This window comes from Antrostomus carolinensis, unplaced genomic scaffold, assembly GCF_000700745.2.
Source record: "Antrostomus carolinensis isolate BGI_N321 unplaced genomic scaffold, ASM70074v2 scaffold8226, whole genome shotgun sequence".
NCBI lineage: Eukaryota > Metazoa > Chordata > Aves > Caprimulgiformes > Caprimulgidae > Antrostomus > Antrostomus carolinensis.
Genome location: NW_010323911.1, coordinates 113,761 through 125,006, shown reverse-complemented (window position 1 = coordinate 125,006; position 11,246 = coordinate 113,761). Strand labels below are relative to the sequence as shown.

General features: G+C 40.9%; 1 protein-coding gene across 1 annotated transcript; it reads left to right on the top strand.

Moving 5' to 3' along the window:
* The first annotated feature begins 729 nt into the window (after positions 1–729).
* Positions 730–7,711, top strand: LOC104527121 (codanin-1). The gene is made up of 7 exons (XM_010170743.1): positions 730–870; positions 1,874–2,031; positions 3,584–3,691; positions 4,044–4,107; positions 5,809–6,011; positions 6,754–6,861; positions 7,586–7,711. Exons 2-7 carry the CDS (start codon positions 1,912–1,914, stop codon positions 7,709–7,711), a joined length of 729 nt encoding a protein of 242 aa, XP_010169045.1. The 5' UTR covers positions 730–870; positions 1,874–1,911.
* Positions 7,712–11,246: the final 3,535 nt, after the last annotated feature.

The following is an 11,246-nucleotide window of genomic DNA, read 5'->3' as shown; positions in this document are numbered from 1 at the left end:
ATTTGGAGACAAGGATGTCATGTGGGATGGTTGTTTTTTCCTTGTCTGGTTCTTTCGGTCTGACTTACTTCACTGCAGTCTTCCAACTGGTTTTGACTGTAAGGGAGTGTGTGAAAGTTCCTACGGTAGTGAACCTCTGAGTGTTGTCCAAGAACTTTGAGTAACCTTGTGGTACATCTTTCTTTTCTTGCAGATTTTGTAAAAAGAAGGGTCCTGAGGCAGTAAGGGTGTTATTGCCGGAAGAGACATCTGCAGCAGTATGTATTTTCTTACTAAACTAACTAACTTTTCTTACTAACTTACTAAAGGCCTTGGCTTTAAGTCTGGACCACTACCATTTTTCTGTTGCTGTTTCAGATAGTTTAGGACAATGGAATCTCTTGTTGTCCTCATGTGAGGACTAATAGCTAAGGAGAGTCACCTCTGCCAGGCTGCCTTGGATATTCTGGGTAAAGTGATACTCTAGCCAATAGCTAACTGTTGAGACTAGAATGGTATATAAATTGCATTCATCTTGCAAGGATAATGCTTTTGTTTTAGCATCAACTGAGATGCTAAACTCCTGAGAGTTGATGGAGTTTTTATGGGGTTGATGAGGTTTGGGAAATCAAAATGGCTCAGTGCTGTTGCTTGGAGTAGCAGTTCCCACAGAGGTGGTGGTGCTCTGTTTAAATGTTGCATGCCAAAATTAAGCCTTTTCCCTCTAGACTTCTTTCTGACTTCTCACTGACTATAGTGCTGAGGCTGGTAGTTGTCATAATCTTCTATTACTTGTTATCCTCCCTGTAAAGGTTTTAAGTAGTGCAGAAGACATTGCAGTGGAACTAGCTACTGAGAAAGCCTGTGGCTGGCTTTCTGCCAACATTGCAGGTGAGTCTCCTTACCCTGAACTGGGGCTTCTAACCTATAAATTGTACTTTTCTGAGATCAGGGGGTAGAATTTATTCCAGTGTTATAAAGTACTTGGTCCTACTCATTTTTCTTTTAGTGGGAAGCATGCAGTTGCTCTGTCCCTCCTTGTTTAGGAATAAGAGGAATGATTTCTAGCTCCAAGAACCTTCTTCAGGGATTTTTCAGGCTTGGCCCATGTAAGTGATTTTTAGTTACAGAGGCTCATAGGATGGTGAGAATGAATGCTGTGGAAAGCTTCTTCTGAAAATGTCATCTGGGCTGAAGTTGTGTTAGCACTTCAAACGTATGATACAGACAGGTGCTCCATCAAGCCACCTTATGGTCCACATATGCAGAGTGCTTCTGAAATCTTCTGTAAAACAAACACCTCTTGGACTGGGTGTGTTTTTAGCAGGCTGAAGGTGACTGTAGTCCCTTTACTCTGTAATAGTGCTCTGGCAACTCTTCACAATCTCTGAAAACCCATTGTTTCAGGAGGTTGTGCCAAGAATCTGGGGAGGAATATCCAGCACCATTTGCAGCAGCAGGAGTTTAGTGTTCTGGATGCTGGTCAAACCTTATTATGGTAGAAAACATATGGCTTTCATGGGCACAGTGGTTGAACTGGTATGATCATGCTGATTCAGCTTTCTACTTTGGCATTGCTTCCTGGCTTAGCTACTGTGTTCATTAAACCTGATGAAATGTTTTGATGGAAAATGAGATGAGTTGCCAGTGGTACATGGTGGTAATGGGTGGCTGCTTTTTAGAGCTGTGGGTTAACGCACTCCCTGCGCCTGTGCCTCTGCCTGTTAAATATAATGGGAGCTCAGAGCGAGAAGGGTTTGAAAGTGTAAAACACCTTTTCCTCATTTGCCGTGGCCCTCGAAATGAGAGGATAAGGGTGGTGTTTGGAAACAGTTATCTGCCTTGCTGGTGAGAAAAGCTGAAGTAGACAGGATTTGTTCCCTGTTCTTTGTAGCACTCATCAAAAGAGAAGTGAAAGCAACCTTCAACAGAATGCTGAAGGTCCCAGGACTTCCCTTGCCCAGCGAGGATGCTCTGGAGTTGAGGAGGGACTGCCCTCCAGGCTGTCAGCACTGTGCTCCCTTTCCCTCCCAAATAATCAATGAGATTAAGGTACACAGTGTTCACTTCCTGATTTGCCCTAACTCCCTTTTTGTTTTGCAACTTGGTGTTTTTTGGGTCTTTTGGGGTTTTGCTTTATTTTTTTTTAAAGGGGATGTTCTGATTCTAAGGAACTGGCTGTGCGGAGTGTTTAGGGAGCATTATGGAAAGGTCTCGTGTTTTTTTTCATCCCCCTGCTCGCTGTCTGTGTGTAGATCGGAGTTCCTTGGCAGGAGCACTATCTCAAATACAGGATTTCTGGAAGCATGACAGTGACCTTTTTGATACGAGTAGCATAGAAACCATAGTGTGGTGAGCGTTGTGTATAACTGTATGTTGAAGAATCAACATATCAAAATAGCTACTTTTTTGTAGACCTACTCTCCTTATGGAGAGTCTCCTGGTCTCTGTTTAGAGTAAGTATTTCTTGTTTGTCTTTTCATTTCTGAAGAACTTGGTAGACTGTCCCATCTTATACGCCAGAAATTCTATATTGATTTAAGTGTCAGATGAATCTGTATGAATCCATTGAAAGATTTTTGCTGGTTTGCATCTGCACCTTCATTCAGCTATAATTAGGGAGAATCAAAAAGAAGATGATGGTAGGGACTTAATTTCAGCCTTAGATCCAAGGAATTTTCTCTTCAGGCTGGTTTGAATTACATTTTGGTCTTTTCTCACAGGCTTTTAAAAGGTCACTGTTCTTGTAAAAGTCATAGGATTATATAACCTGTGTGAGTAACCCATGAGAAAAAGAAGAATTCTGAAAACCTCGCTTTTTTACCGTTATATATTCTGCCTGTTTTTTTTGCTGCTTCTTGTCTGTTTGAGCAATAATACTGGATCTCACTGTCATCACATTGCCAGTAATTGTACAGTGGATTAGTTCACATCCTTTAATGCTTTCTTGCTCGATATAAAATGAAAAGGAGGGTAAGGTACGTGAAGAAACCAGGGGCTTTTTCTGTAACTTCTTGCTTTTTGAAGATATTTTTGTATGACATCTTGAGATACAGCTTTTAAAATATTTCTTAAGTCTTTTGATTTCCATCCTGGGTGTCTGATATTGGGTCGTAAATCTCTGGTGTTGGAAAGTGCTACCACATGTAAAATTTGCTAAACCAGTTTTCATGCTGTGTGCTATTAGTTTTCTTCATACTCAGCTTTTATTGACACTGGAGCTACCTTGACAATATAAGAAGGATTTCTGTAGCACTTCTACTCTGAACTTGCTTGCTGTGCTATCAGATTAATCTAGAGCTTTCAGAGCTAGTTACTTTCAAGAAGGATGAACTGATGCCCTCATTGACTTTGGCTTCAGAACATTAGTGAGAACTATGGTAGAAAATCAGACCTAGATAAGGTTGTGAAAAACTCAGTTTTAATCCGTCTCTTACGATATGAAGAGGATACTATCATTTGGGGGCTTTTTTTGTTTGTTTGGGTTTTTTTTAATGAGGATCTGAGGACTATCTATGAACTGCTCTGTCATAGGTCCAAAGATGTGTTTGTGCAAGATATGCAGGATACTAATAGTTGAATTACTGCCTTCTTTTTCATCAAGGATGTGCTCTGTGTTGCTGTGGGCCCACGGGATGAGGGTGAAGTGATTGACTATGTCTGGCTGGAGTGCTTGCTGGGAAGATTGAGTCAGACGCTTCAATGCAGAAAGGTAGAAGTAGATTTTGAGCTGTCTCTATACCTGTAAACTTGTTTGCTTGCCTTGCTGCGCTGTTGAGTTCAGTTGAATGTTTTTTATCCGAGCTCAAATGTGATAAAGTTGCACTGCTTTTTTTTTATATTGTGTAGATCTGCTTGTTACTTAAAATTAGCCTATGTGGATCCCCTTTTCATATATGATCTTTTTTTGTCTTTCAGTCTTTAATGGGCTCTTGATTACAGCTCTGTGCTTCTTGCTGTGAATTTCCTACTCTTCTCTGATATTTTTATCCCATGTGAAGCCCTGTTTTGTCCAGTCTGCAGTGTGAGGACAAAGATGATAACTTCTTCTTTGTGTTTTCCAGTTCATGTGTCCCACATCAGAACAGCAGCTGGCAAAGTGCACGGTTGAGTTGGCTTCTTTGCTGGGTAAGTCACGATAAGCTATTTAAGACTGAAATCTGTTAGTATAGTTCTCTTAAATCCTTGGGGTCAGAGACTTCAGTATTTAGAGCTCATGGATGTTTGATTCTCTTTGGTGTCATTGAGGCTGCAGTTTTCTTTTTTTTTTCTGTCAGTTTGGGTGGTTGCTCTTAGTCCCTTCCACCTTCTGCGAAACAGCATTATACTGTGACTAACCATCCTTCGGATCTGGTGTCCTCATTCACATCTCCATTGTTTTTTATTTTCTGATATCTTCATTTAAATATGTGATATATTTTCCAGTATTCCTGCCTCTGAAAAGTTGTGGCTGAGTTGTTTCTTTTTTTCCTAGAAGTAAGGGCCTGTTCCCTTAAAGTCTATTTTTATGACTCTTTGGAGAGAATGAAAGTAACTTATTTTTTGTGTATTGTGACTTCTCTGAGCATTTTCAGTTTTGTTTTGTTTCGTTTTCTACTTTTGCTCTAATGTGTTAAGTACAGTGTTTTTCTCAGCAGTAGCTAGTGATCTGGATGCAGGTGTTTTCTCCCTGGGCAACCTTCTAATTTCCTGGGTTTAGAACCTTCTTAAGGAGAAGTCTTATACATGGTTCATTCTTTCAGGAAGCAGTTCACATCTGAATATTGTGAAATTTCATTCTTGGGGGACAGCAGTGTAAATCTGCCCCATTCCATTCAACTGTATCAAGGAAGATCTGGTATCTTCCCTCTGTATGTTTAGCTGCAGTTAAACACTGTTCAGCTTCACCTTCACTTGTATGAACTTAGGCAACTCTGCCTGTAGTCAAAACTATGAACAACTATTTAATCTGTTTATAGATTTAAATGTTTTACTGTGTTACTCTCCTCTCCTTTGGAGTAACATCTAGGTCCTCTTTTATTAAACATTAGGCTGACTTTGACTTAGTCAGTTGTCTTTCAAGACTTGGGGCTATATGCCAACCAAGTGATATTCTTTATCTGAGTAGTATAAATCTCTTCCTATGTAATACTTGTTTGTATAGTTTCAAAGCTCATAATTTTCATAGAATCACAGAATGGTTTGGGTTGGAAGGGACCTAAAAGATCTTCTAGTCCCACCCCCCCTGCCATGAGCAGAGACGCCTTCCACTAGACCAGGTTGCTCAAAGCCTCATCCAACCTGGCCTTGAACACTTCCAGGAGGGGGCATCCACAGCTTCTCTGGGCAACCTGGGCCAGTGTCTGACCAACCTCACAGAAAAGGATTTCTTCCTAATGTCTAATCTAAACCTACCCTCTTCCAGTTTAAACCCATTTCCCCTTGTTTTGTCATTAACTGCCCCTGTCAAAAGTCCCTCCCCAGCCTTCCTGTAGCCCCTTCAGGTACTGGGAGGCCGCTAGAAAGTCTCCCTGGAGCCTTCTCTTCTCCAGGCTGAACAACCACAACTCTCTCAGCCTGTCCTCATAGCAGAGGTGCTCCCAGCCCTCGCATCATCCTTTTGGCCTCCTCTGGACTTGCTTCAGTAGGTCCATGTCCTTCTTGTGTTGCAGGCCCCAGAACTGGATGCAGTACTGCAGGTGGGATTCACTGGTTTACACTCACTGAGTGTTTTTACTTCAGTGATTGTTTAGATACCAGCTATACAAAACATGTTGCTGGACCAAGATGATGACTATGAAAGGAAAATAATGCAGCTATAGAAGTTCACCTTTCTTCCTTTTCTTACAGTTTCAGATCGTGTTCCTCTGAGTCTCGGGATCAAGTCCCCAGAGAAGAGCTCCGAGAGGCTGTGTGTAAAGAATAATCCCGCCTATGGCCTTCTAAAACTGCTGCTTTCTGTCTGGAAGGAGGACTTTGGGACACCTGTTCCTGTGCAGCTGATGTTCAGCAAGAAGAACATTGGTTATCTTGCAGAAGTTAAGCAGCAAGAGGTAGAGCTCATTCCGATCTGTGGAGCTGCCTCTTACCTGCTCTGGTCTAATACACTGATGTATGGGTTCTGCCTGCCCACAGTGTTAACTGATTGCTTGTGGGAATGAGGCCAGCAGGATTTGCTCTGCTGTTAGCTGCTGTTGTTTTTGCAGGGGCAGAGAAAAAGAGGACTGTATACTACGTAGTGCTTGGTACCTGCCTGGGAAGCTGTCAGGAAGTCATAGTTTAATTTAGGAACAAATGGCAAAATGGCCCATTTGGCCTGGGAGATTGTGAGGACTGAACAGTGACTTTGTAATTGGTTGTGTTCGTGTGTCTTTTATCAGCTTTCATATTTGCATGTGTATCAGTGTTGTGAGATCCCCAACTCTGAAGCTGAAAATCGCCCTATTTAGTTGCAGGCTAAAACCAGCTTATTTGGGCAGATAAGAATTTTTCAAGCTGTTCTTGAACACACACAGGAATTAAATACTTTGTGTGTTTGGAAACTGAGAATTAGAAATTTTGAGACTTTATGGCAGAATACAACATATGAACTAAAGGAATTTTGTTCACTCATTTTGGCTGTTACCCTTTGGTGTCCTTCATTGCCACACCCAGATAAATAATGTGCTTTCTCCTTGTGCTCCTTTTCTCCACATTTTGATCCAAGAAGAAAAACATGAATTGTATAGGGATAAAGAAATTAACACAAAATCAATTTCTTTTTGAGTTACTGATATTTTTTTTCTTCTTCTGCAGTGGGATTTGTTCCTTTTCATGCTTCATGGTCTTGTAGAACATGAACTAATGAGAACTAGTGAAATAGAGAGTCGCTTGCACAGCCTCAAAGAGCTCCCTTGGCCTTCAGTAAGTAATTAGACGTGTGTGGACAAGTAAAGCTACATAAACGGTCAGTCCTTGTAGTTCTGTTTCATGTAGATGAAGCCCTTAACCTTCCCAATCTGTAGATCCTGCTTATTGCAGCAGAAGGGCTGACTTCCAACAGGCTTGATATGCTTACTAGTGTTTGTCTGAAATCTCTACTTGTGTGAATCCCAGCATTTCCCATGCAGTCGAAACATTTCCAAGAAAATTGTAAACCAGGTTGGAGACCAGCTGGCTCAGTTACCAGCTCTTAGCCTGAATGTGTTTGCTATGCTCCAGGTCAGAATGACATGTTGGGAAGGGTCTTAACTGACCAGACTTGCATTTAAACCTCTTTGCCTCCTACCACCAGTGTTGTGAGAGCAGTCAGACTATTCTAGCCAGAGTCAAAATGTAGGAAATCGCCCAAGTCCCTCACTAAAAAGTGGACAGTATTTTAAGCACTTGCATATTGGAGGTGCTTAACCGTTTAAACTGTGGCAGTGATCTTTTCTGAGAAGGGCAGGGGGATTAGAGAGCAGACGGCACATGTAGACCTATAGGCATTCATCTTTACAATCAGTTTTGTAGCTTGTCTAGGTTTCCACACTGGGAAATCATCAACAACATGGTTAACCTTGTAAAGTTCTTTACTAGAAAAATTAAGTAAACCTCTTCGTTGACATTTATTAATAAAGGTTCTCTGGTTTGTATCTGTTTGTTACAGGATTTCTTAAAAGAACTGGAAATGCTGTCTAGAGTATTTTTATCAGAACATCGTATAGAAGAGCCCAGGACTAACCCTTGTGAGCTGACGAGACAATCTCTAGGTACCATCACAGCACAGAGTTAGTGGAGGTGGATTCTCTGTGGATAAAAATCACTAATGAAGATGCAATTAGGGTTTTTAATGTTTCTGAAGGCATGGTGAGCTCCTGCTTGGAGAATACTGCAGAGAAGAGGTCACTCTGTGCAAAAACTGCACTGGTCTTTCTGTCCGTAGACATTTTGCTGTGGTGACTATGCTGAAGGATTTACATCAGCAAATGGATCTCCAAGTCAAAAGTAATTTAAGCACCTTGATTGTGGCTCAGAGCAGCTGGTTGTTTTGGTTTTTTTTTAGACTCATAGACACTTTCTGTATTTGTGCAGCAACAGGCTGTGACCAAACCCAGGACAAGTGGACAAGTTACTTTGTGATCAGAAGGTGGTTTCCTGGTGGCTGTCTCAACTTAATGTGATTTCTCATGCTGTCTTTTACTACAGACTGTGCTGTCAGGGGAGGGAAAAGGTAAACCTGTATGACATGGAGATGAGCCTCTATTTATTTTTAATTGTAAACTCAATTTTGAAGGTTTGATTTAATTTTTTTTAAGACTCATTTTAAAAGTTAAACCATATTAAATATATACACCATAACATTGATGGTATTATTCTTAAAGGATGTAGATGCTTAAGTGTTTTCCATCTCTTGTTGGAAACAGAACTTGTAATTTCTCCAGGGTTTTTAATAGAAATAAGGGAGAAAATATCTGTTTATATTTTCTACTGAAGACAGATGACAGTATTTTTTAAGACACTTTTATAGTATGTGAACATAAATGGCATCTGGCTGCTATTCACTGTTTTTTATAATCCTTCTTGCCTTGAGTTTGGGTTTTATCAGACAGGAAATGCTGCAGCAAGAAAACTACAGCCTGAAAAAACAGACAAAAAAAAAGTAGTGAAAAAGCACTGTGACATCCTCTGGAGAGCTGGGTTTTTTTGAAAGGAATCGTTCCCATGGAGGACAGTGGGTGTTCTCTGCCCTTGCAGATAGATCATCACCAAGGATGTGACCTCCTATCCACCCCACCAAGTATTTCCTTAAACTGGGGTTTGTGCTGGTGGTTAGCAGAATGTGATTAGGTGCTCATTAGCTGTCTCATGGGATTTTTTTTTTTTTCCCCCTCCCCATACCAGTGAGGATATTATTTCCTTTTGTCTAGGAATGTCCTGTTAGTGCAGGCTTTTTCCAGAAAGCAAATACTGGGTTATTTAAGAACAACACCTGGACAAAGTGAAGCCCAGGGCTTTTGAGCTTGCTAATTAACTTACCTCCTTGTGCAAGACGAGAAAAGGTAGCGTCTTGGAGTCAGTGATTTAAGAAGAACCGCAAACAGGACTCATGGGGTAGAACCGTGGCTTCTGTTAAAATATATGTGATACAGAAAGAGAAACCATAGAGGCACATCTGTGTCTGACCTGTACTGAGCTTTCTCTTGACTTGGTTGCTGAGCACTGTATGAAAAGATTTGGCACATTCCATCGGCATGCCTTGTTTTAGGTGTTTTCTGAAGTGAATGAAGCAGAGTCCCTAAAAGTAGGCATGCTGTGGGGGCAGCAAGGACATGGTATTACAACTTGAAATAGCAAGTACACGATATCACACCGTACCTGCTCCCAGAGGCTCAGTATTATGTGATGTTTTGCTGCAAATCTAATCTGAAGTTGGTTTTGTTTTTTGTTTTTTTTTTTTTTGTCATAATAAACATGATTAAATGTCCTGGTTTGTGTTCAAGCTGTCGCTATGTAACCTCTTTTTGCTGGGGCAAAGTACAAAAAAGGTGCGTTGTGACAAAGCATGGGGTAGATAAAAATATAGTAATCTTTCCAGTCCAACCTGCTGCTGCTTTGCTTACAATGAAATGTAACTTTATTTTGTTAAATGAGGGGGTTGGTGGAGAAGGGAAGAAGCTGGAATCCATATTGGTTAAAAAGGTACTCTTGGCTCTGGAGCTGACTTTATTTTGGGCATTGTAAAACTTTGCATAAATATTGTGGCCACAGCGCTTTTCATGACTTGATCATACCTAAATTATCCTTTAGTGATGCAACATGCTTGGAAATTTTTACTTAAAAGGTGACCAGGCCCCAGGAGCAGTTTCCTACATCTAGAGAGCATAGTTGTGCATTATTGGGCAGAAGGCAGTCAGTTCTTTGGTGGGAACCACAGGTAAGAAACACCTCTGTTACCATGTTCTTAGGTCTTAATGCAGTTACTCTGGTTCCTGGGTATCCCCTGGCACCCAGCCCTGGTTGCTCTGTAAAGCCAGACCCCTGACTTGGTAACTAAACCTTAGGAGCAACTGTATAGCATGCTGCTTTCTGCCTAGGGAAACTCAACAGTGGGACTCCTCTCTTGATGATGCACAATTCTTTGAAGTCTGGGGCTGGTCGACTCAGTTCACTGCATGCTGCTTCTAGCTGTAGTGCCAGAGTTGCTGTGAGGAGGAGGCGGGGCGGGGAGAAGAGAGCTCACAGCAAGCTAGGTCAGTGTGTGGCCTTCCTTCCGTCAGTCTTTCCCACTGCAAACTCACAACTCGGAAAAAAAAGGAGGAAAAGTGCCATTATATTAACTTCCTTCTGGATGTGCAGGGCAAAGAGGTTGTGTAACTGGACTCAGGCAGAAGCTTTAGCTGGTGCCTTGTTTCAAGACACCAGACCCTTTGCTTAGACCAGGCACTGTGTCACAGAAACCAAATTTGAGCAGTGACTGGTTCTTGACTCTTGTGCCGGAAGCTGATATTTGGTGCACGTTCCTGTTCCTCAGCAGGTCCGCAGGAAACTTACCTCTTTTACCACAAACTCGCCTTGATGTTATCTCTATAACCAGCATAAATAGTCATCTTCAGTAGAAAAACACCTCCTCCTCTGGAAGCCTCATTCTATAGATGGGCATTTTAGCTGGAGTAAAATAACATGGGGCACATTTGCTTGTGTAGAAAATACCATTTATTGTGGATATGAAAATAGCAATCTTGATTAAGAGCAGAGATGCAACAGTAGGTGGTACAATACAATTGGTTTGATCATCTACTGCTCAGCAGTAATTTACAGGAAGTGGTTTTTGCCCATTGTAGACTAACAAATTAGATATCTGCTGGGTTGTTATTTCTTCCTTCCAAACAAACCAATGCCGTACAGTAACAGGTACCATAAAATGTTATATTTGCAAAATAAAACATTCATATAAATAGGCTTTTTAGTATCAATTGAAGATTGTATTAAAAAAAAAAGTTACATTAATTCAATACCAATAAAAATAAAACTTAGCTTTGATAGCATATAAAAACGCTTCAAAACAAGCATATATAAATAACTTAATTTGTAAACATAGAGAAAAAATTTTATGTATATATAAAAATAAACATCTGATGCACTGTACAATAAGACATTATCCTTCATAGGCACTGGCATCGTTGATCAACAGGAGTCCCCCTAGATGTTTTTCCTACAAAAACTGCTTTATCTCTAGTGCCATGTCCAAAATAAAAAGGAAAATAAGCAAAGCACTGAGCAAATCTTTTGTGGATTGTATGAAGAGCTCCCTTACCTCCTCAGGAAAT